The sequence below is a fragment of the Manacus candei genome, unplaced genomic scaffold (genome assembly GCF_025592945.1).
Source record: "Manacus candei isolate 608988 ecotype Guabito, Panama unplaced genomic scaffold, ASM2559294v1 h1tg000003l, whole genome shotgun sequence".
Lineage (NCBI taxonomy): Eukaryota > Metazoa > Chordata > Aves > Passeriformes > Pipridae > Manacus > Manacus candei.
Genome location: NW_026138051.1, coordinates 3,316,948 through 3,341,356, shown reverse-complemented (window position 1 = coordinate 3,341,356; position 24,409 = coordinate 3,316,948). Strand labels below are relative to the sequence as shown.

The 24,409-nt window shown below is 36.6% G+C and overlaps 1 protein-coding gene across 6 annotated transcripts in view; it reads left to right on the top strand.

The window, feature by feature from the left end:
* LRCH2 (leucine rich repeats and calponin homology domain containing 2) overlaps window positions 1–24,409 on the top strand; it is a 43,760-nt gene that overhangs the window by 18,557 nt on the left and 794 nt on the right. The window contains exons 11-22 of one of the 6 annotated variants that reach the window (XR_007905258.1): window positions 217–321; window positions 2,175–2,252; window positions 4,263–4,331; window positions 5,353–5,401; window positions 6,530–6,646; window positions 9,026–9,070; window positions 9,457–9,507; window positions 10,523–10,580; window positions 11,844–11,956; window positions 13,034–13,171; window positions 13,455–13,532; window positions 14,640–15,164. Coding sequence is in view for 5 of the 6 variants with exons in the window: in XM_051792265.1 (XP_051648225.1) it covers window positions 217–321; window positions 2,175–2,252; window positions 4,263–4,331; window positions 5,353–5,401; window positions 6,530–6,646; window positions 9,026–9,070; window positions 9,457–9,507; window positions 10,523–10,580; window positions 11,844–11,956; window positions 13,034–13,171; window positions 13,455–13,532; window positions 14,640–14,759 (1,021 nt within the window). In the remaining variant the exon portion in view is untranslated. Of the gene's footprint in view, window positions 1–216; window positions 322–2,174; window positions 2,253–4,262; window positions 4,332–5,352; window positions 5,402–6,529; window positions 6,647–9,025; window positions 9,071–9,456; window positions 9,508–10,522; window positions 10,581–11,843; window positions 11,957–13,033; window positions 13,172–13,454; window positions 13,533–14,639; window positions 23,129–24,409 lie in introns of those variants that run through there. The other 5 variants (XM_051792265.1, XM_051792278.1, XM_051792288.1 and 2 more) reach the window with 5 other exon arrangements.

The following is a 24,409-nucleotide window of genomic DNA, read 5'->3' as shown; positions in this document are numbered from 1 at the left end:
AAATCTTGATCTTCTTGGGTAGGTTTTGCTGGTGGTGGCAGAGGTGAGAGTGGTTTTCTTTTAAGTTTCTTCCTATGGAAGAAAGAAATCTCATATTGAACACCAAGTACTTGGACAGAAAATAAGCTTAAAGGCAGTGCTGCTTACTTGTCCAACAACGAGGCATTTCTGTGTCTTGCTTCACTGAAGTCAGGTCACTAATGTTTAATTTTTCAGGCTTCAGAAAGAACAGCTGCTGGCTGAAGATGATGATGAACTCAAAGAAGTGACTGACCTGAGAAAAATAGCAGCCCAGTTACTGCAGCAAGAACAAAAACACAGGTATTACAATATTAGTTAAAATAACTTGTGTTAGTTTATTCTGTAACCTCTCTTTACCCAGTAGCTCTTGACACCTTATCTTGAGAACAGTTTTGTCCAGCTGTTAAACAGTTAAAGTTTATCTAACTCTATCAAATGGGTGTCCTATGTTACTTTTCATAAAATCACTGTCTAAAGAAGCAATGATAAACCTCCTATGGAGAGGAAGAGATGAATGTGAAAGTGTCTTGATTTCCTGATTTGATGTATGTTAACTTTTTTTATACTTTTTTTCTTCAAAGCAGTAGACTTAAGTGGGCTGGTTAATGCTCAGATAACATGATCATTGGTAACATGTTAAAATTACTTTCTTAGATTGTATGAATTACAGAACCTGCATACAGTTTGCTTGTGACTGGTTCTTTTTATTCAAATACAAACTAGTTTAGGTGGCACTTCCTCCATTCGGTCTGATGTGAGTTATAAATATCCTGTGAACTGAAGGGGAAACTTGTTTGAACATTGTTCTGTCAAATGACAGTATGTCTGTGTTATAAATACATGTAAAAATAAATCATTTCAACTGCCTGCCTTTCTCTGCTTCATGTTGGGCATCTCAACAGAATGATGCTTGAAAAAGAGCTGCAGAACAAGCAGCAGATTAAAGGAATGTAGTAGAACAAGTTAACAACTGTGTAAAATGTAGAACAGGAAGGAATACCTGGAGCTACATAGGATGTGGACAGGTGAGGGTAGGAACAATGTTCTGTCTGGTTCCTTTACCAAGCAGGCAAATACTGTGAGGCACTTTGAGAGTAAGCTCTTCTAAGGGAACTAAAAGTTGTATCCCAAAGTAATGGTTATAACTTCACACTACCTTAAATACTATTTTTGTTTCTTTGGGATTTCTGTGTAATTATGAGACTCTGCACTGCCATTTTTCTTTGAAGAGAGTTGAAATACATGTGAAGCCCTCAGGGAAACAGAGATCCTGATACTATGATTTGCAGGGCTTTAAAAATTCACCAGCATTTTATATTAGGTAAATATAGTAACAGTAGTGTGTGTGTGAAATATATAATAGACTTTACTGAAAACTCCATGCTCTGCATTCAAAATTTGGTTGTGCACATAAAGAAGGGTAAAACAGGAATGAAATCTTAATATATTCTTATTACCAAAAGTATTGCAAGTAAGACCAAGAATGCTAAATTTTCTCTTAATAATTTATTACTAAAGAGAGAATGAGCGTGTTTTTCTTATCTTAGGTTTTTATGTGATGGTTATTTATGTTGCATGTGGGTCTTGTTTGATTAAATATTTCCTGGTTAACTAATCATTTGAAATTCCAAGCCACTCCTCTTCTGAAGCACTGCAACTTAAATTTTACTCCTCATATGTTGTTGTGTCTTTATGCAATGATGTTGCTAATGGTTCTTTGTCTTGAATCATGCAGATGTATGCAGTCTTATTTGTTCTTGTTTTACTTCTTAATTTAGTATTTATATTTTAAAATTTGCTTAAGTGTCGTTAGGTACACGGGGACAGAATCACCCCTATATAAAATTTAGCCCTGCTTTTGAATCCATGTTTTTTAAACAGCAAGAAGAATAATATTTAGCATTTAGTGAAGATCCTGTGTTTATTTGTGGAAAATATGTTCAACCAGTAAACAGAACCCTCAGAAAAGTTAAGCATCACAAAATAATTCCTTACTAACCATGTTTCTGTTCGTTCACTGTGTGCTTTTGTAATATTATGCAGTCTCTTTTCTTTTTGCTTGCTATGCTAATGACTTCCCTGTCCTCTCCCATCAACCTATCCTGCTTCCTCCTTCCGTCTTTGGCTTTGGTGTCCATGAAATGTGAATACAGACGAAGGCCTTTAAGCTATAGAACTTCATTCAGTGAGAAACTCTTCCAGAGGACAAGGGCGGCAGGACGTGCATCCAGGTATAAAGGGTTTGTAGAGCCTCAGGTTGCCAGGGTTCAAATGGGGACAAAAGGAACAACTTTGGCCATTTCTAGAAGAAAAACAGAGCCAAAGGATTGGTTGAGTTAGCCTAAGGGTTTGTTAGCAAAAATAGTTTGCAATACGTTTTTTGTTCTTTAGGATGAAATACTGTTAAAGGGAAATATTTTAGAAGTGTCCTTGCCCCTCACCAGACAACAGTTGTGGAATGTCAGGAGTGAGAGACCAAGAACTGTAATTCTTTACACAGACAACAGGTGTTCAAAGTCAGCTTTTGCTAAGCATTGCAAAGCAGTTCTCCCATTACTAAAACTATATCTTAAAAATGGTAATCACCACCTGGCATACTCCATCAACACGTTCATAATAAGCCTAGTTCATAATAAACTCAGTCATTAATTATATACATGCTGCATAGAAACAGTGTGTTTATATATAAATATAAATGAAAAGTGTGTTTATATATATATGTTTGAATTTACTAGAATAGTTTTTCCTCACATTTCGTATAATGAGTTTAAAAAAGGAATGGCCTGTGTTGCATACAATCATTGCATTTACACTATAGTGTCAGTTTTGGTGCAAGTTTTGCATCAGAGTCAATTTTTTTTCTTTTTTAATTTTAATGGTCTCTTGCTACAACATCTCTGAGAACATAAAGCTAGTTTAAATAGGGATTCTCTCTAAAAAATGATGACTTTAAAGTAGCACATTTATATGCTGGTTTGATAACCAATGCTCTGAATATTATTTTTTGTAACAGTTTTCTCAGGCTATAATATAATTTAATTCTGGAATGCACCCTCAAAACTAAGTTTCTGAAGAGCAAGTATATGGAGCAGATGCTGCAGACTGAATACAGCAGACTTGGTTTACAGGCTTAACTTCTCATAATCCCATTACATTGAGGGTCACACAGTGAGAGATTTAAACTTTAAACTGCAAATGAGATTGCTGAGCTCAAAGTTATCAAATAATCAGAGAAGTTTGATTGAAAAATCATCAGTCATTTACAGTTAATGACTGTACTGCCCTATGTAATGGTAATGAAATATGAAAAGGTGTTTTACTGTTTTACTTTGTTCTGTTGCATAATTGGTTGTGTTCTGATTCTTTCTGATTCTTATTCCATTCTAGTTCTCTCTATAATTTGGCCTAAATATACTTTGATCACAGTTCTGCACATGAAGTCAGTGTTGAAGTGTCCTATCACTACCTTCAAGAACTCAGAAGTTTTCATTCAAGTTACTTTTCAATGTTTAGTTTTAAGTGTTACTGATGATTTTGTTATTTTTAACACTTAAAACATCCACAATAGCTCATATCATCTTCCTGTGCACACAGACCTGTGGTATGTATTTGTTTCAGATGAAAAAACGCTTCTGAATCTAAATTTAGGCTTTTTTTACTCACTGCCATTTAGAAAAATGAAATTTCCATTGGTTCACTTCTGTGTTAGACTTTTCTTTTGGTTTTAGTCTGTGTTTCTGCATTTCCCGGCTCTCCTTTTTCCCTGCATTTCCTTTGCACTTTCAGTGTTTCTTGCTAAGATACCTTCTGACCTGCTCCTACTGACTGACTTTTTTTGTGCTCAATCTGTGTATCCTTTCTGGTTTAGATTGATTATCTTTTGCCTTTTAATTTTAGTGAGCAATGGGGCTTTTTGTGTTGAGGGCAGCATAACTTTACACAGGTGTGAGATCTGTCAAAATAATCTGTATTTATGGAGACAAATAAGAGGAAACTTCATTTTGGTTTGAATTATCAAGTTTTGCTTCCTTAAAATATAGAACTTGAAATAGTTCAAGAGCTAGAAAGAATACTGTTGATTCAAATGGAAGCAAGAATGGGCATGAATTTCATATGTGTACCCATATCTTAGTTTTATGGAAGATATTAATGCTGAAAACTTTTCATTTACAGGAAATGTTATGCAGTGAAAGTAACATATTCTAAGAAAAAGGGTTTAAATATTTTTTTTTTCTTTCTAGGCTTCTTAATCACTCAGTTTCAGTAAACACAAGGAACAGGCCAAAGCAGCCAATGGAATCTGAAAAATGGTATTGATATTCTTAAGTGTATCATAGCTTTCAATATTTTATTAATTTCATTTTTGTTAATTGTGTTGCTACTGCCATCTTCTGTCATAACGCTTTTAGCTCACAGTGAGATTGAAGGTACAAGAATGATCTATTCTTGAGCTTCTTTCTCTTAGATAACAAAAAGCCCAAACCTGTTCTTTTGAGCCTTTAGAAAAGTTGGTGTCATCCAGAAACTAATCCATAGGTCTGATGATGTTGCTGATTATGGCAGTGATTCAGGTGCCTAAGGATAGACCTTCATTTCCAGTTTAGACATCCAGTCCCAGTCCAGAAGGTTGTATCTCCTCCTGTAGGTGACAGTGCTGTGCAGATGTGTCAGATCCTGTGTTACACAAGGTGACACTGGAGCTGTGCTCAGGCATCTAAATTTTCCTCCTTGGCAGTTCTTTTGGGCTTTTAAGAACAGTTGGAGAAGTGTTATTGGGAGTGCAGCCTACAAAACCTTTATTGTTTGTGCAGCATGTGTCAATGAGGAATCCATTGTCTGCAGGAACTGTGCTTTTATGCTTTTACTTTGAAATTAAAAAAAAACCCAAACACAGAAAAGCCTCCACAGAAAAAAAAAAAATCCCACAAACCATCAACAACTGAAAGTACTCAAAACCTTCTTTAGGAAATTGGGAAATCACAACTTCCCATTCCCTCCCTAAGGAATCCTAGATGAGTTTTTTAAACAGTTTGGTCAAGAAATAATCAATTTTCATACTAAAGAGGGAGAGCTTACTGGCATCCTCCTAATGAGAACCCCATTCAAAAGATCAACATCCTTAAGAAGCAGCTTAATGTGAATTAAAGTGCTATAATTGTCAACTCACGGTAAAGGAGAGTGAGATATGATTTGAGATTCTAGGCAAGTGGTCATGCTTTTAAGCCACATTTCGAAGCTACTTTTTAAGTGTTCACTTTTTCTTTTATATTTTAAAGTTACATGGTTTTAAAAAGTAGTACATTTCATAATGCCTCTCATCTTACTTTTTAGTGTCTCAGCAAATGAAGTGAATTCCCCAGTGTCCCCATACAACTGGCAGGTAAATACTCAAATGGAAATGTGCTGGCTTTATATTTGAGTGCTTTTTTGGTTTTGTTGTTGTTATTTGCTTGGTTTTGTCTTTATGACAGAAAACTTACATACATTTGTATCGTTGCTTATGCATGTAGTTATTGAAGGTGTCTAATTATGGTGGAAAATAAAAAACCTTTGAAGAGCTTATGCCTCGAGATAATTTGACTTGTATGTAATGGAGGCCTTTTGTTTTAATAGAATATGGTACCAGCTTTAAGATCTTGAAACTAATGAGACATAAGTTTTGCTTGGTTTTAGTATTTCTTCACACATGCATGTATTGCCTCACATAATGTTCAGTTTGGTTTATAATGTAAATTCTAAATGGATTGAATTATGTAGGCCTTTTATTCTCCATACCTCAGTGAGAAGCTTGCATTATATGATAAAATTCCAGTTAAGCTGTAGAGAGTACTTTTTTATTATTTTAGGTTTTAATCTGTCAGTTATTTACAATGGCTTTAAATGCCTTCATATTCCAATAAGACACAGTTGAAAATGTTGTTTTAGCCTTATGAAACTGTCTGCTCAGAGTGTCTGCTTTCAGTTTTCATAAAGTAGACAGTCATATATATTCATTATTATTTTAATAATTCATCTACTTTAGCTGTCTCCTCGGTATATTTGCATAACACAGTACTTTGAAAGAGAGATTTTTTACAGCTTGTTGAGGTGTATAATGTTTTAGGCAGGAACAGCTGACAGATACTCAAATTGTCTTGTAGCTGTCCTTTTTCAGTGCAATGAGCATTCACATGGAGAAGTTAGGTGTGCTAGTGGCTAACCACACTGGAAACTTGTTTATTTTTGGCAGCCTTAGGTGCCTTCCTAACCTGCCTGCAAAAATGAGTCTCAATGCAGAAAAGTGTGTCATTTTCTGAGGAATTATTTCACAGTCTTTTTTTTCCATGAAGTATATTTTGGAATTTGAAAGGAAATTTCTGCCAGAGTCACCATGAAGACTGGGCACCTGTTCAGGTCATGAAGTTTGATTGAGAGAGGCAAACAATTAATAGTTGTAGTTCATAATCGTTTGTGCTAATGCACAAGAGGTATATTTACCTTTACATAAAAATATTTCTGACCATTATAGCCACTGGAAAACCAGAAGGATTCAGTGAATGAGCAGCATTGGCCAGAAACACAACCAGTGATCTGGCAGAATGAAGAAAGAAGGAGAAGTAAACAAATTAGAAAAGAATATTTCAAGGTAATGGGGGGGAGTGAGGGTGGGTGCCACATGTTTTTATAAGAGTAGAAGAAACTAGTAAAGATATCTAAGTAAAGATAAATCCTCCATGGTTATGATGCTTTTAAATTTGCCTGTAACATGAATTTTTTTATTTTACTCTTTTGATTTAATATGTTTATGTATGTATTGAGAATGCAGGAAAATCAAGAGGGAGAACAAATTGACCAAAGAATTTGTTTATCCTTTAAATAAAAGGAACTAATTCACAGCTGTCTTCTGATAAAACCAGAAACTAATCTTGTCATTGGTCCTTCACTGCCTATTTGGAGGAATTTCTATTTATCTATCTATTTATTTATCCATTTATCTATTTTTAGTGCAAGGAAAATACACAATGCCTTTTTTTTTTTTTTTTTTTTTTTTTTTGCAACGTGGTTATAAGAATGATTTATGTCTTCTGGTTCTCATGGTATTAGTTTGAATTTCAGAAGGGGAATATTCTCTGTACTCCTTTGCTGCTGTAGTTTCCACCCTCGGTCACCAGGTGCCAGTGTCTGCTCACTGCAGCACAGAGGGGAAGTTGGAGCAGTGTTGGGTAACATTTATTTCGGGGTATGTAGAGAAATAGGAGATTTCTGAGCAGTGCTAGGTTGAGTTAAAATTAAATTTGCCACTTATGAAATTAGTTTCTTGGGTCTTTGCCATCAAATGTCTTTGTGAAATGCCAGGGAACTTCAAAGAAATTAAATTCTTGGGAGAACAGAGCGAGCCATACAGCTTAGATACATTGTTGTGATTACAGAAGCTTTTTCTTTTTTTTTTTTTCCTAAAGAGTTTATGGAGCTGTATCCTCTTTCCAGGGTTTTCATCCTGAAATTAATTTTGCACTACAGCCTTTAAGGAGAGGCAGAGAAATTTCTAAGTAAAACAGAATTCAGTCATTGGACTTGTTCAACAGCTGTGCTACCAATACAGAAGTGCTTCCTCTTAACTTACAAGGATGTCTTTAAATGCCAGTCAGTTTTGAGCTCTGTGAAGGAAGCAGATGCCTGAAATCACATTACATACAACTATAGACATGTCTCAAAAGTGAATTAAACAGGCTGTACCAGTAACAAAATATACTGTATCACTCATAGTTTCATTTGCAAAAACAAGGCAATAAGCAAGTGAAACAGAGTCTGTCTTCCATGGCAAACTGGGAAAAAAATAAGAACCACTGCTGTTCTGAGAAACCAGTTACAACACAGTTCATATTGTGTCCATGTTTTCATGGCAAAAAAGTTGATTGAATAATCATATCTGTAGTGCCAAACACTAATATCTTAAGAATACATGCCAAATTACTGCAGTGGGTGTCACTAGAGCAAGGAAAACTGAGTTGGATCAGCATCTAGATGTATTTATAGAGCATCTTTATTATGCATATTCTGTATTTTTACTGTGCAGCAGAAAGGCATGAAAAATGCCCCTGAGAATCAGAAATCCTTTTTTTTGTGGCATTGCACTGAAGTAACCTGAAATCTTTGTTTAATTAAATATGTAAAAAGAATCCTGTGATTGAAGACATACTTTATTAACCAAAATGCCTTTTTTTTTATGGACTAGTTTGTAGTTGTTTTGGATCCTTGCTTCATGTTAAACCATGAGGAGGGGTAGGCTGGCCATATACTCTCAACACAGAGGTTTTTTCTGATGATCTTTTTAATTCTATCTGCATGAGTTTTTCCCTCTTTTTTTGTACACTTGCTCTGCAGACAATGAAATACACTTATTTTCTTAAATTCTGCTTTTGTAAATGTCTTCCTTCAATCCCTCTTTCATTTCCTACATTTTTAGCATAAAGTAGGGAAGTGGGATGGTGATGAAGGCTGTGCACAACAAATCAGACAGACCTGTGGGAAAAGTATTGTCTTGAATAGATAAAATGATGTGACCAGTTTTGAAGTTGTAAAGATAATTTTTTTTTATTTAATTTTTTGCCGTGTCAACTCAGTCTCAAAGTATAAGCAGTCTTTGAAGCCTCTTTTAACAAAACATATTATGAAAGTAAGTTTCATAGCTTGCATAATTTTTTCTAAGAATTAATGCTTCTTAACAACATTAGCAATTGTTAAGACCTTTTCACTTGGCTCAACTGTCATATGCAGAGTTCACACTATAAAGGTATTTACTTTTCAAATGCTCTTGTCTCTTCAACAGAATGAAGATCTTGTCTAGCCTAGGAACTTCATGTTCCTTTTCTGGTTGGTTTCTTTGTTGCTCCTCTGATTCTGTAACATGGCTTTTTTTTCTCAGCAGCTTCATGAGTAATAAGTAACATCTGAGCAATACCAATTTAGTTCAAATGAAAGCCATACTTCCATTTTGAAGTAATAAATTGTGTGTGTTTTGCAGTATAAGTCTTCCAGAAAGAGTTCAAGTGGAAATGAAAATGATGAGGTGAGATGTAGTAATTGTGTGAAGTATTAAGAAAAGATTTCTTCACTTGTCTTTTTTGAACCAATTAACTTTGCATTCCAAAGCCATGGCAAAAATAAGTATTATACTCCTTTATTTGAAAAAAACCCTCTAGGTTGTTTACTGGGAAACAGTAGGACATTAGCCTGCTTTGGTAATAGCAAAGTTAGTTCACCTATCAAGCAGAGGTAATGTAAAATATTTGATGTAAACAGTATTTCCTTGGCTTACGTGTTTTAAAATCTAGTTGCTGCCAGTTTGTAGCATACTTGGCAAATGTTACATGTCTCATGTATTTCATAATTTCATGTTTCTTGTTAAATCATCGTTTTCGTTTTTATAATTTCATCTCTTTGATTTCTTTTTAGCAAGACAGTGATAATACTAATGTGTCCCCACAGTCTCCTGTGTCGTCTGAGGTACAAGTTTGTGGTTTTGTTTTTCATTCAACAGACATTTCTTTATGTGCATTGCTGTCACCAGGTTTTTCATGCAGATATAAAGCTGTTCCCTTTGAAACTACAATTAGAAGTATTTCATCATAATAAAAATTCAAAACCAGATCAACCAGAGACAGATATTGCAACTTGTTTTATCTTTGCAACTCTCTGATCTCTCCTAGGGCTCTTCTTTTTGGTGTGAGGAAAGGTGCTTTGCTTTGTCTCCATTATCTTTGCTAATGAAAGTAGCTAATGAAACAAAAATCAAGTTTGCCATGGTTTTTAGGTGTTCCCTATGCACTAGTCATTGAGAGGATTTAAAGTAAAACCTGTGATTTAATATTTTATGTATCTCTGGGAACCCAAAGGCACTGACACCTCTCAAGGAGTCCCATCCTTTACAATTGTGGGTTGCTGTCCAAGGAGTCTCACTGGGACAGCACTGCAGTGCTGAGCTCAAAATAAAGCAAATATTGTTAACATTTCCACCTTATGTCCATAAGGAGCCTGAGGGAGCAGAATTAGAACATCTCCAAATACAGTGAAATGAGTTGAAATAAGGATATCTCATGTACATACCAAAATGTTGAGTGGATCTCTCTCTTTAGATGGTGAAATGAGAAAAACCTGATCTTCATAGTTGGAAGTAGATATTTCTTGAGAAATGTTTTGGTGCTAAGCATTGGGGGAATATTTGCATCTGCTTACAGCTGGCTTAGAACTCTGTTCACAGAATGGTTTGCAGTAATTTGAAATAATTTGCAGTAGTTTTAGGTAGTTGGTGCTGCTTTTCTTCCTCATAATGAGAATTTTATCTGCATGTAGAGTGGTTACTTTCATTCTGTTTATTTTATACTGTCCCTTCCAAAAGACTGTACTACAGTTAAGCAGAAGGACTCTCCTTAGGCAAGAATAATTTAAACACTATCTTCATGGGAACAAAAGTTAATTCTTTTAATGATTGAATGAAAATTGACTTTATCTCTTTTAACAGGATTATGAAAGGACAGATAGTAACACTCATGGTCCATTTGGTCTCAAACCAAGGTCAGGTAAGCTGTTGTTCTCCAACACAGTGTGGTAGAACAGAAGTTTATTTCCCAGGCTGCAGTGGACAGTAAGGATGGGAGATGTCACAGTACAGGAATTCCCTTAGTGTGCTCATCACTGCATAGTACTGGGAAAGGCGTGGACAGCTGCTTTGGCAGATGAATAATGGGAAGATCCTCAAGTTGCACAATGATTTTTTTAATCTCTTTTTTATTTTTTTTCTCCCACTGCTTTATTTTCTGCATATTTACTCCTGTCAAAAACAGGGAAGCGGCATACAATTGTTCTCGAGATCTGGTGGCTGAAGCAGGTTTCAAAAGTAGAATTTTTATAATTTCTCCTGTGAAAGGATGCCTTGAGCAGAGCTCTGGCAGTACTTTGATGGGCTTTGTTGTACCCTGAGTCTTCCAAGATTCAGCCATACCCTCATAAGCAAATTGTATTTTCTAAAGCAGGCTTTCAGTCCTCTGAAATCTAGGTAGAAATACTCCACATCCCCCCACCCCCAGTTACAGTTGTACAGTTTGTATTTTTGATTGTTAGATCTCTTGCTAAAATCCAGACTATTAAAAACAACATAGAAAGTTCTCAAGGTGTAAGTTTTGAATTTTTTTTTTCTCAAAAGCATGGCATAAACTACTTAAGGATACAGAAGTATTGCAACAGAAGAGTTTGTATTTGTCAGGATCCTATAAAATAATAGTTATTTGAAGGCTTTCTGACCACAAAGAGTAGTAAAGTGAACGTCATTATTTAACAGACCTTCTTTTTAAAGAAAAACCTCTGAACTTTTAGATGAGACATTTCATATTTTTCAATTAGTTCTTTAATAAGTGATCACTCTGTTTCTGCATATGCACACCTAACACATGCACATATGTGTGTGTGTATATGTTTTAAGTCTTTAATTTTAAATTATATCAGGGAGATCTGTTTTTAGACTCATTAATGACTTTATACTTCATTAAAAGTAAAACGCAGTAAAAATACTTTCAAAGCTAGATTGAAGAAGTGCAAATGGAGTTGTGTATCTCAAACTCATACTTCAATATTGAAAAAAATTCTGTCTCCATATTTTCTAATTATCCATTTACACATATGATGATCTCTGCATTTTATTAGACGTTTCATATTTTCTTTCCTATCAGGATGCTTAAAAACATTCTTAAAAGTTCTGCAGTTTATATCCTCAGTTATAGATTTGTAATAATGGAGTGTTTTGAATCTGAATTCTGGTAACTAACTTCCCTAATAATGTCCCTCAGCTTTCAGCCGTGCCTCACGCCAGGACTACGGTGCCGTGGATCCTGGATTTACAATGAGGAGGAAAATGGAACATTTGAGGGAAGAAAGGGAACAAATCAGGCAGCTTCGCAATGTATGTACCATGTTTTCCTGGATGGGTGCAGTGCATTTAGTTTGCTCTCTACCACAGTGGCATTTCTTTCTAAGGAGTTTCATGTAACAGCCTACATGGGTACTAATTTGGGTCCAACCAAAATGCCAACCTGGAACTAAATTTATTTATTTATTTGTTTGTTTATTTATTTATTTATTTATTTTAACTAAGAAACGAAGCGAAACAAAAAGTGATTTATTTTCTTGGCTCTCTGAGGTTTTAGCTTTTTTTAGGGAGACAGTAAGTCTGGTTGTGTTTGCTGCTGCTTGACCTGAGACTTGAAGAAAAATGATGATGGTTTTCTGAATAGCCAAATGCTTTTTGAGTGTAGAAAGTCGCTACAAGTTGCACAACACTGAATGGGATCTACATCTCAGATTTCCAATAAGTAGTTTTCCGTGTAGTTCTGTTCTCAAGATATTTAACAGTTATAGTTAACTGAATCATAGCAGTTCAGCACTTATTTGCAGTGTGACTCCTGTGAAGGATGTTTCTGTTTGTCTGGTTCACTTCCTGAGAAGTGAAGTCTTGCTGGGGTGGGGAAGGTCGTTGTTTGCCTTCTCCATTTTGCAACACAAGAGTGGAAACTGCACTATTTAACTGTCATCTGTACAAGGGAAATAACCATTCCCAAAGTTGTGTTCCCCTCCTTTTTTTTCCTCCTCCTAATAAAATCCTGTATGATTTCAGTGCACAGATTCTGCACACTGATGACATATTCAGCATAACATTTTTGTCCTTAAAGTTCTGTGCTTTCCTGTTACAAAACAGTGAGTTCATTTTATGGGTTTGAGAGCTGTGTATCCTGGTCATTGTTTGTAGAATGTCTTTCTCAATATATGTTGTTGTGTCATTTAAAAAAAAAAGCAAAATGAGAAAAACCCAGCAGAATAAAAGCAGAAAAGTATATTTATACTCAGTAAAGTGTAAATTGACTCCATTTACTTTCATATTAAAACGTTCCTTTTAAACTTCTAAACGCTTTAAAATACCCTGGAGTTCAAATTAAAAATTAGCTAACGCTGAAAGTAACTTCCTTATGGCCTTTTTTTCTAGAACCTTGAGTCAAGGTTGAAGGTGATTTTGCCAGATGACATTGGAGCAGCGTTGATGGATGGGGTGGTTCTTTGCCATTTAGCCAATCACATAAGGCCACGATCTGTTGCCAGCATTCACGTCCCATCGCCAGCAGTGGTAGGTCATTTATCTCCCTTCTCTTACATCTTGCATGAAAACAAGCCTTTTGAATTTCAATACTAAAACATCATGAATCGTGATTACCATATTAATTTGCTAAACTCCCCTCTTCAGTTTTGCTGGAATGAGCGTTAAACAAGGCTCAGATGTTTAGTTTCGGAGCTATTTTTACATCCTGAGTCTTCACAGAATGTGTTTTAGCAACTGCAAGTGAATTTACATGAGAAATATACAGTCCTTCACAAATGTCTGATGAGAATCTAACATCCTGTCTTTACAGCCTAAACTCAGTATGGCAAAGTGCCGAAGAAATGTTGAAAACTTTCTCGATGCTTGTAAAAAACTGGGCGTTCCACAGGTACACTGATTGCTTTATTGACTTATTAACAACCACAGGAAATGTCAGCAAATGCTCAAGTTGGGGGCTTTGGGGGGCTTTATTCAGGGAGCAGTAGTGGTTATAGCACTGACCTGGGAACTTGAAGCTATGAACAGAAATTCCACTTCTGACCCATGGCATGAGCTTGAGGAAGCTTGAGCTTGAACTGGGTTTCTGTCAGTTCCTCACTGTAAAAATAACACTGATCTCCTTGTGAAATAAATTGTTACCTAAACAAAAGAACTGGTTTGAGAGGGTGATGTTTTAATATTTGAAAGTCTTGATTTTAGCAACTCACTTTGCACGAATTTCAGGAAATATCCTGCACTTACAGAAGTCTGTAGCCTATCTGATCAGCTGTCTTTTTTAGCACAGCCATAGTTGCAGTCCATTACTTGTGCTTATGTTGCCCCAGTTCATCCTCTTACCTCCTTGTATGAGGGGAAAAAAATTAAAGATTCAACCATTTCCTGCATGTCATGAGACAAAAAACTCCTTTGATTCCTTCTTAGTGCAACAAGAATGGATTTAGAAACCTGGGCTACTGCTCTGCCACAGCTTCTGTCTAGTATGGAGTCATGGGCCATTCGAGTTAGAGATGGAAATTTACCTCCCAAATTACTTGTAACACCAGCTGGCAGTTGGGAAAATTATCCAGCTTATGCTGAATTTTGAAACTGAAAGATGACTTTCTTGGAGAATGGATCATTATTGACTCTATCAGCACTTCCAGGTTTTCCCAAGGGAAAAAATTGTATTAAGTCTACAAAACAAGGGAAGGGGGAAGAAGGCCACTGAACCAACAGCACCCATCAGCTTGTTTTTATTGAACTGCCTATGAAAAGAAACAGTCTTTGACTTTTTGAATCTAACAGTCTTTTGTGTATCTTCTGAGGTTTTCATAGTTTACACAGATCTTAACTGTAACAAGTTTCTGCCCATTCTGTTACTGTAGAGAGCCACATACGGAATTTAAGGCCAAAGATGCTTCCTCTTAAGCGATGTGTGACTTGAGAGAGAATGTGTTTGTTACAGCCTTGGGCAAAAATGGATGTGACTCGTTAAATGTACTGTGTTATTTTGCAGGAGAGACTTTGCCTGCCTCATCACATTCTGGAGGAAAGGGGTCTGGTGAAGGTTGGCCTCACAGTTCAAGCTCTGCTTGAATTGCCGGCATTGAAAGTATCTCAGCTCTCCTCTGTGTGACGTGACTTCTTGGAAGCTCGACAACTTCCCATTTGCTCTGTTGCTATGGATTGCTCTGAGGCAGTTCAGCCTCCTATGTGGGAACACCCAAGCCATCAAAAACTAATATCTGTCCAGATGCTGTAGAGAGCCTTACTCTGGAGCTGTATGTGAAAACCTTGGAGTCAGTTCACAGTTGAAAGACCATAATTAATCTTTTTTTTTCTTTTGTAATTGGATGTACAAAGAGGTTGTGGTAGCATCAGGTTCTCTTTCTAGTTAAGTTAAAAGCTGCCATTTGACATCTGAGTGTTACAGTTAAATGCTGGATTCCTGTTTTTACATCGCAAATGTTTGAATTATTTGAGAAGTACAAAGCACACCCCCCGTCACTTTAATCTCTCGAGTCAATCATTTGATTTAAAGGTAAGACAACAATGTAGCGATGGTGTGATGGTAAAAATGAGCAATTGATCACTTGTAATCCCCTTTCACTCTCTGAAAGCTTAATATTTGCGTTCTTTATTTTTTGCACTCCTGATTGTAACTTACGCACTTCTAACATTGCCAGTATTGAGTCTGAGTGTCTGGTGATTACACAAAGCAGTATACAATGGGAAAAGGACACATTTTATTGAGTTTTTCCAGTTTTCTAGGTTGGTGCCAAATATTTTTTTTTTCAGTTGTACTGTAGATTGTTTACATGTGAAGTGCCTGTGTAATTGATAATTCTTAATAGTCTTAAACATTTTTGAAATTTCCTTGTTTAAAATAGATGAAATGGAAATTTTTTAATATTTTAATAGTTTTTTTGTAAAATCAGTATGTGAAGATTTAAGTAATACTTCACATTTTTGATGTTGGGTGTTTTAAGTTTGTTGCACAATTTACTTGGTTATTTGTTGTCTAATAATTAGAAAATACTGTAAATACTTTTTATTTATGATATTTAATTTGATAATACCTAATTACTTTTGGTTTAATGTATTGTTGGACAAAAAAAAACTGTCTACTTTTCTTTGTTTGGGACAAACAAATACAATGAATAAGACATGAGGACTAGTGATTCATACAGAGTAATTTAGGACATTTTGATAAAACTGCCAAAATCTCAGGTTTACGCTGTGATGTTCAGGATTTTGTGTAATATTGCTCCTGATCTCACATTACATTTTTACAACAGGTATATCCATAATTTAGTTGGGAAGTATCAGTGTTTCTCTTTAGTGTTTACTGGGTTTCTTGTGTAATTTTACACGAGTGTGGTACAGCACTCTGGTCAGTTTGTAGAAATGTCACTGTGCTGAGACATGAGATTTTTCTGCATAAATGTGAAAAAGAACAATTTCCACTGTGGTGGTTTTTCGAAACTTCTGAGTTTATGTGTTTGTTTGCTTCTGCACAAATTCTTGGTGTTTTGAGAACATTCTGAAACCATGCACAGTTGAGATCTTCTCTAACCAAATTGCAAATAATTCCATAAATTTAATAGGAAATCTGTTTGTGTTAGTTTGTTCTTCATGAACAGGTAGCTCAATTATAAAAAAAAGGTTTTGACTGTCACAGATTTTCTATTTTCTATTATTATATTCTATTTCAATTATTATTTTCTATTTTCAATTGTATATTTGATTATTTTCGATTGAGGGATGTGTTTGCCAAGCACTTAACAAGATTTGATTCTGTTCTTTACAATTGATCAAGACCCTGTGTAATACTATTCATAAAAGAATGATGGAGGAGTATTGTGTAGTCCTTCTACTGTAGTCCCTAAAGTCAATAGCTGACAGGAAAAAGAACCTTTTTCTGATGACAAGTTTAAAAAAACTTGTCAACTTATTTTTAAATCCATTAAAACAAACTGGTGTATGTGTAATAGTTAAAAACCACTATTGTTTATATAGGGTTTTCTTAAAATACAGCTCATGGAGAGGCTGGTGTATAACTCAATTTGCAGAGTCCTAGGTGTAAATCTTAGGTTAGATAAATATGTGTTTAAGGAAACTGGATTGTTTTGACCTTTGAAATATGGTATTTCAAATCTCTCTTAGCTGGTTTTTGAATCATTCCTTAATACTCATTTTAACAGCTTCAATCTCTGATTTCATTAAAGGCAGTATCTAAAAAGTCATGCAAAAAATAAAACTAAAAAGTAATATAATTCACTAAGCAAAATGCTTGCCTGCTCCATTTGAAGAACCCAACCATTCAAAAAGAGTAAGTTCCTGTCTTTTGTTTCATTGTTGTTGCTGATACCAGAGCAAAGTTCTAGTTGTGTGAGCCATAGAATTGAGAACTATAAATTATCACTGTCAGTTATCTGTCTTTAACTGATCTCCACTATTTCATTGTCACATTTAAATAAGTTTTCTGATCTTAAAGTAGCTTTTTTTCTTTCCTGAACTAATTTTATAGTCACACCACAGTGTAAACGTTAAGAATTCTCTCGATGTAGCATGCCAGCCACTTCCCTCCTTCCTCCTTATGTTTTTTAAGAAATTGCTCCAGTGGCACTGGTGAACTACTGTAGTTGCAGAATCCCTGCTCCAAACATTTACAATGTTTGAGGTGTTTTGTTTAGGATGTGATGCCATTACTAATACCTGCTACAGCTGATAGGATTCTTAAAACCAGAGGCCTCCTCAGTTCCTTTTGCAGTTGCTCAGTTTTTACTTAGGACATGAAGAAGAGTCACCATTAAAAGCTTCAGGAAGCTGCCTTAAGTTTTCCTGATAAATTAATGGGTTAACCAGGGTGCTTTTGTTATTGTGAATGCTCTTCAAAGCTACTGCAATAATGTGGTATGAACTGTAAATTAGAGAGTGAATCAACACAGTGACAGGGCTTCTGGCCTGGTGTATTTTGTCTGTGTTTTATGTCATTGGATGCAGTATGTCACATATGAATGATCTTTCATTTAAGCAATAATGTCCCAGATATGGTGAGACCTTAAAGCAGTGACATTTGCTGTTCTGAAGTGGGTGACTTCCCACACAGTATGTCAGAGATGTTTCCCATCTATTCTCTGACACTGCTGCTCCAGTGTCCCAGCTGGGGCACTGCTGGGGGTGCAGGAAACCATCTATACCCACCTATCTGGAGGCCTTCCAAAATCTAGCCAAGAACTATGATCATAAATATGGAAGAATTCATTTGAAACAATAAATAACTATGACATGAGTCATAAGAATTTTTTTTTTTTTTTTTTCAATCCTAGCCTTACTGAACTCAAGGCAACTTTTAACCTTGACCTCAGTAAAGATTTTCACCTTTTTCATTTATGGAACACCTGAGCTGGAGCCCATAGCAAACATGGCTTAAACTTGTTTGACACGAGCAAACTTCAGTGTCCAATTCTTAACTAAAAATAGTGATGTCTGGTAAGCCGAAGGAATCTGTAAAATGTTACACTGATTTATTTTTTTTAATACAAATTTTCTGGTATGCCAAATAGAGTACTTAGATGATAGGAGAAATTACATTGAATCAGAGCTTTCATACAATGGGAAACTGTGTTACCTTGGTAAAATTGTAGGTGAGGACAACTGATGGTTGTCACTGCACTAAAAACTTTACTTCAAATATCATTTAGTGGCAGTTTCCTCAGGTTTTTGACATAAATCTGTCACCAAATTCAAACAAAACTGGACACATCTGTTTTCACTAGAACAGAACTTCCATGTGTCTTGGTATTGAAGAGAAGCAAGAAGGTCTGGCACTTCTTCCTTCTACTGGTTCCTTAAATGCTTGTTTGAAAGGGAGCTGATCCAACTGATTTCAACAGAAAGCAACCTGAGGGTGTTTGTGGCACTTCCTGCAGACAGGAGATGTGGTTTTGTATTGGCAAATGAAATCTCTCTGCTTCCTCAATAAATGAGGTTAATGTCTGTGTTTCTTTCATGAGGATCTCACTTGAAAAGCAAAAGCAAACAGAACACCACCCCAACATACCAAAACTGGGATTAAAACAAAAAGAGTTCATTCAGACCAGAAGTGGGAAAGGCAAAGTGTAGTTGGCCAAGGACATAACTCACGTTGTGCTCTCATGTGAGGGAATGAAAACAGTGTTACTGGGTTTGTTCCGTACTCAGCACACCGGGATATGTGTCATTCATTTACAGAGGGAAAGGTGGAGTGTGTGTTTTTAATGAGGAATTTTATGGTACAGATTCATTTTGTGAAATAAATGTGAAGATAAATTATTCCCTTCCTGTGAAGAAAGTTTCTGCTGATCTTCACTATTAAAAGAGAGAATATATGTGATTAACTAAATTTTAGTTTAAAACTGCACAGGAGCAGTTCTGGCTCTTGTGTTTCTTACATAATAAATTGCCACTTGCTTTATTTGTCTTTTAAATATTTCACGTAGTACAATTTGACAGCATCTTAAAATTGTGGTTATATGAAGTATTTGTTTCCTGACTGGTTTTGATTATTATTTTTTTTTTTAGTGTGAGAGGCAAAGGGAGGCAGAATTGCTGTAAGATGCATGGAAGGAATACAAGTTATCATAAAATCCTACAATCAGGCATTTTTAGTTCAAATGTTTTATAGCTGACTACATTTTCAAAGAAGAATTTTCAGTGTGTTTTTTACATACACATTTGAGAATCCTACTCTTCAAATAAGCAAAAACCAAAAAGTTTTCCCATGATTACTGTAGTATCTTAGCAGATTCTAAAGGAGAAGGATAGCTCAGACTGACAGCAAATTTAGTTGTTTTGGGTAACTTTTCATTTTGGCAGTGTTAAGTTTGCAGTTGAACTTGATTGGTTCAAAGGTCTTTTCCAACCTAGACAAGTCTGTGATTGTAAGACTTCAATGAGACCAGAACTTCCCTCAAAAAATAGTTTTATAACTCAGCTACAGCATTAAGTCAGTCATTTAAAGTGAATTCTTGGCACTGATGAGGATTTCCTCACTTCTTCCAAAATTGTGTGAAATAAGGCAAACCAAACTTTTTTTCCCCCAATAATTTTATGGAGGCAGATGGTAAAATATTGAGAAATGCCACAAGGATACTTTTTTGCTCTGTTCCATTTTTAAAATGAATGAACCAGTGGAGTATTTCCCAAATGACTATATTTGTGTAGGGTCTGGTTGTGCCATACCTGCCGTGGGAACTCCCAGTAACTGTTCAATACTGATGTGCATCCTGGAGCATGTGCAAGACTGTGCTCTTCACATGCAGATGTTGATCCAGTTGTGTTTCCTGAAAGGATGTGTCACAATGAAGCATTGCTGCAGCCATGGGAATTCCTGGCTGTGGCACCAGCAGTAATGCCAGGCTGGGATTCCCAGGAAGGGCATACAGAGGTGTATTGCAAAAGGGTTGTTTGGTGGAATACATTGGGAATAATGTGAATACTTTTGACTATTATATAATGTCTAGAACAAGGAAAATGTGATCAATTTACAGTTACCATTCAGTTGGTATTCAGTTATTTTACTTTGTAACTCGTGGTTCTAAAACTCGGAAAATGCAGTGTAACCAAATGGTCAATATGTAAATGTGTGCAGGACGTGGCAGAAGAAGTTCTGAGGCACAGCTGGAGAGTGATCATTTAAAAATACATGCTCAGATTGTGTATATACTTGGAAAATTTTTGATAGTGCATTTCAATTTGTTTTGCATTTCATGTTCTTGTAAAGTGCATCTTCCACACTTCTGAAGATTGTCTACTTGTACTATACTGTATTAAGCCTTTTTTTCAGGATTTCCATTATTGCTGGAGCTTCCAACATACATGTTTCTTTTGAAAAATGTTCTTACTCTTACTTTTTTGTAAATAGTGTTTTGTATTAAATTTGCATGGATAAAACCCACATTTCCAAAACCAGTGTACATACGCTGTGTATAAAGTACGAACTGTTTCATAACTTCCATGTAGTCAAGTTATTCAATTTGGTTTCACTTCAGGTTTTATATATTTGTAGTAAATAATGAGAATCTGTTGTATGTTCTCTCAAATGTCTGTGTTGTCATTTCAATAGATCCGTGACCTGCCTGGTTACATACCAGGAAATATGTTCCTTGACAAACTAAAGAAATACTGAGTCCTGTGCCAGGGACATGGGACACATCCACACATGGACTATGCTGGGCTTTGACCAGCAGGGAAAGCAGTGGTGAGAATATGTGAAGATCAAGATGCCTTCACTTGTAGCCCTGCCTTTATACTCTTACACACTTTCCTGTCTTACACAACATGAAAACCACCTAATGTCTTCTGGCCTGTCTGTTTGGAACAACAAGAGTTTTTTGAGTCTTGCTAATGATAAGCTTAATCCAGTATGGAAACTCCTCCTGACAGAGGTGATCTGCTTCCCTTCTGTTCCCTGGCAATAGCACAGATAATCTGTGTGATTTGCAGTCATTAATTAGCAGATCCAGATTAGGGAAACAGAACTGCCAGAGTTTGGAGCTGTAGTTAAGTTGGGTTATTCAAATGGGGGTTAAAAGAGAATTTTATATGATGAAATTTATTTTACCTTAATTTGTTTCTGATTATTTAAAGATGTGGACAATTTTATTTTTAGACTTGAAAGTGCTCTTTTTTAAGAGATGTTTTCCCCTGTGAGACCTTGTTCTTCACCTGCACACACCCAGCTGCTCCTTGTTTTCTGGTGAAGTACATTTTGGCACTATAAAGCAGAACTTGGGGAGCAGCATTACAAGGAGAGTGAACACCGTTCCTTGACAAGGGCATCTCAACAGCTGGAACTTTTTTTGCTGTTACCAGTAAGGGGTCTGTAGTTGAAATGTTCTGAGCCTGTTGTTCAGTTTTCAGCTCTAAAAAAAACTTTCCTCTTATGAAAAGGCTTTTGGAGTGTTAAAGGGGAATGATACCGCGTTCAGAACCCTCTGTTCCGTGCTGAACTCCATGAACCACGAGATTCCTGTCTGTCCTTGGCAATCTTCATGGGGAAGGTCACTCTTGAATAATCAAAGTAAGCAAATAACCCTCTGTGATTCCCACGTGAGAGAAATGTAAAAGTCACAAAGCTTTGCAATGTAATTTTAGTATTAATTTGAGCTTGGTATGTTTGATCAGCGTGCCAAACTTGTGTGTTCCTTTATCTTTTGATTATCAGCTATGGATAATATGTCTCAGACATGGACTTTTTTCACTGAGTCGTGAGGTGTTAAAAGTTTGGTAAATACATCTGTAAACACAATGTAGATGGTTCACAGCACCTGCTCTGGTGAAGGTGCTTCTGGCCGGCAGGCTGCAGTGGGTCTGGCAGTGTGTGAGGACTAAAGGCACCCAATACACTTAATGATCCTCACTGCAGTGCTCCCACCACCCAGTGATTCTTCAGGAGCAGTTCTTAGGTTCTGTGTAGGTCTTGCTGACTGCAGCAACTTGTGCAAGTCACACCGAGCTTCTGTGTCTTAAATCAAAGATGGTGAACTGCTGCTGCTGGAACTCTTCCATTCCACTTGGATCTCCCCCCGCAGTCTCAGGTACCTGCAGTGTCTGTTCTTGTGCTGTGTCTGCCCTTACAGCCTCCCTTCAGGTCCTGATTGCAGAGCACTTGGACACGTTGCTCTCAGCAGCTGCAGGTTTGCACTGGCTACAATCCACTGCAGCCTTTTAACTTTCTCATTAGGATCTGTCCACACCAGAGGTGGATGTAACTCTGGTGCCCCAGGCAAGTGTTGCTGTTCTGATACTCTGACTTTGTGGAGACTGAGATTTGGGGGAAAAAAATTGACTACTCCTCTGTTTTTTCACAGAGTTCTGTTTCTGATTCTATGTTCAAACACATCAGTCAGGTGGCTACAGGTGGCTGTTAGAACCCTTCCAAGAATATTTTTTAAAAAGGGGGAAAGTTTAATGTGGGAATGACTTTAGCGGATTAAATCTGTTGGAAAATGTGTATGTAGTTATTAGAGGTTTTAATTAGTTAGGCCTCATTAATAATGAAAATCTCATGCTAATAATATTCTGATTATATAGCCAAAGAGTAAATTATGCTACAAATACCTAGTTTTCACAGCTTATAACACATTGCCTTCAGAGCTGACCAGTGCATAACTTCAGCACAATAGCTCGTAGTTGCTAGTAAGGGCAATATAAGAGAAATAAGAGCCTGTTAAATTTTCTGAAATTCACAGGTGATTCATTTTACCATAATTTTCAATGTAGTGGGGAAGTAGAACAACTAGACTGTATCTGTAACTTCTGTGGGGTTTTTTTTAGCTAACATTTAAATGTGACAGACTTACTGGAATACTTGTATTTTTCAGCAACTCAATAAACATCTATCTTTGGAGTATTATAATTGTGGCTTTATTATAATTATTTCATCACCAGAATCTTGACAACTTTATGAAAGGCAGATCCTGCTTGACTAACCTGATGTCCTTTTATGACCAGGGATGAGGGAAAGGCTGTGGATGTGTCTACCTGGACTATAGTGAAGCAAAGGATTTCTATAGTTTCTGCAGACACTGTTTCCCCTTCTTCTGGAGAAACTGGTGGGCATGGCATCCTGGCTTGTGGCAGCAGGACCAGGGCAGTGATTGTCCCTCTGTGCTGGGCACTGGTGAGGCCACACCTCAAATCCTGTGTCAAGCTCTCAGTTCATGCAGGACATTGAGGGGCTGGAGCGTGTCCAGAGAAGGGCAACAGAGCTGGGGGACAAGTCTGATGAGGAGCAGCTGGGGAGGCTCAGCCTGGAGAAAAGGAGGCTCAGAGAGGATGTTCTCACTCTCTACAATTCCCTGACAGGAGGTTGTAGCCAGGTGGGGGTCAGTCCTTTCTTCCAGGTGACAAGTAACAGGATGAGAGGAAATGGCCTAAAGTTGTGCCAGGGGAGGTTTAGATTGGATATCAGGGAAAGTTACTTCCCTGAAGGGCTGGTCAAGCACTGGAAGAGGCTGCCCAGAGCAGTGGTGGATTCACCATCCCTGGAAGTGTCCAAAAACTGTGGATGTGGCACCTGGATATGGTTTAATGGTGCACACAGTGGTGCTGGTTGAACTGGATGACCTGAGGCATCTTTTCCAACCTTAATGATTCTGTGATTCTAAGATGAAAATTAACTCTGTCCCAGGCAATGGCATACTGCCAGTTTTATCTTCTGTGAAACTGTTGGAGCTACATTTCCTGCTCTTCAGCAGTTCAACCAGGTTTTTGCTTTTTCTCCTCATGCATTTGCAGATATTTTTCTGCTCCAAAGTTAGTGGGTTTTTTTGAAATCCTTTTGCTCCTTGAGCGAAAAATACTTAATATCTTAAGTGCAGACGTTAATTTGTGTTAATAAGTATTATGACGTTTCAGATAGGTATGAATTCATGAGCTGATGCCACATTGTTCATTTCATCCACTTGCTTTTGATCTCCAGAATGCCATATTCTCCTATCAGAAGGAGAAGAAAAAAGCAAAGTGATAACAAACACTCTGTCTCTTAACAGAAGCCTCTAAGTGCATGAACTTCTTAAGAATATTTGATAAGACAAACCATCCCACACTATATATTCTTCAGCCCCTGAGAAGCAAAAGTGAAAGAAAGCAGGATTATCTCTGAAAACTTTCAGTGGTGTAATTTAGAAAAGGATAAGTAGTATTGAATTCACTCAGAAATAGTGTTTATGTTAAAGCTATTCTTGTCCACTAATCATTGGATGATGTGTCTAGTTTGCACATTGCACTGTGTGCTGA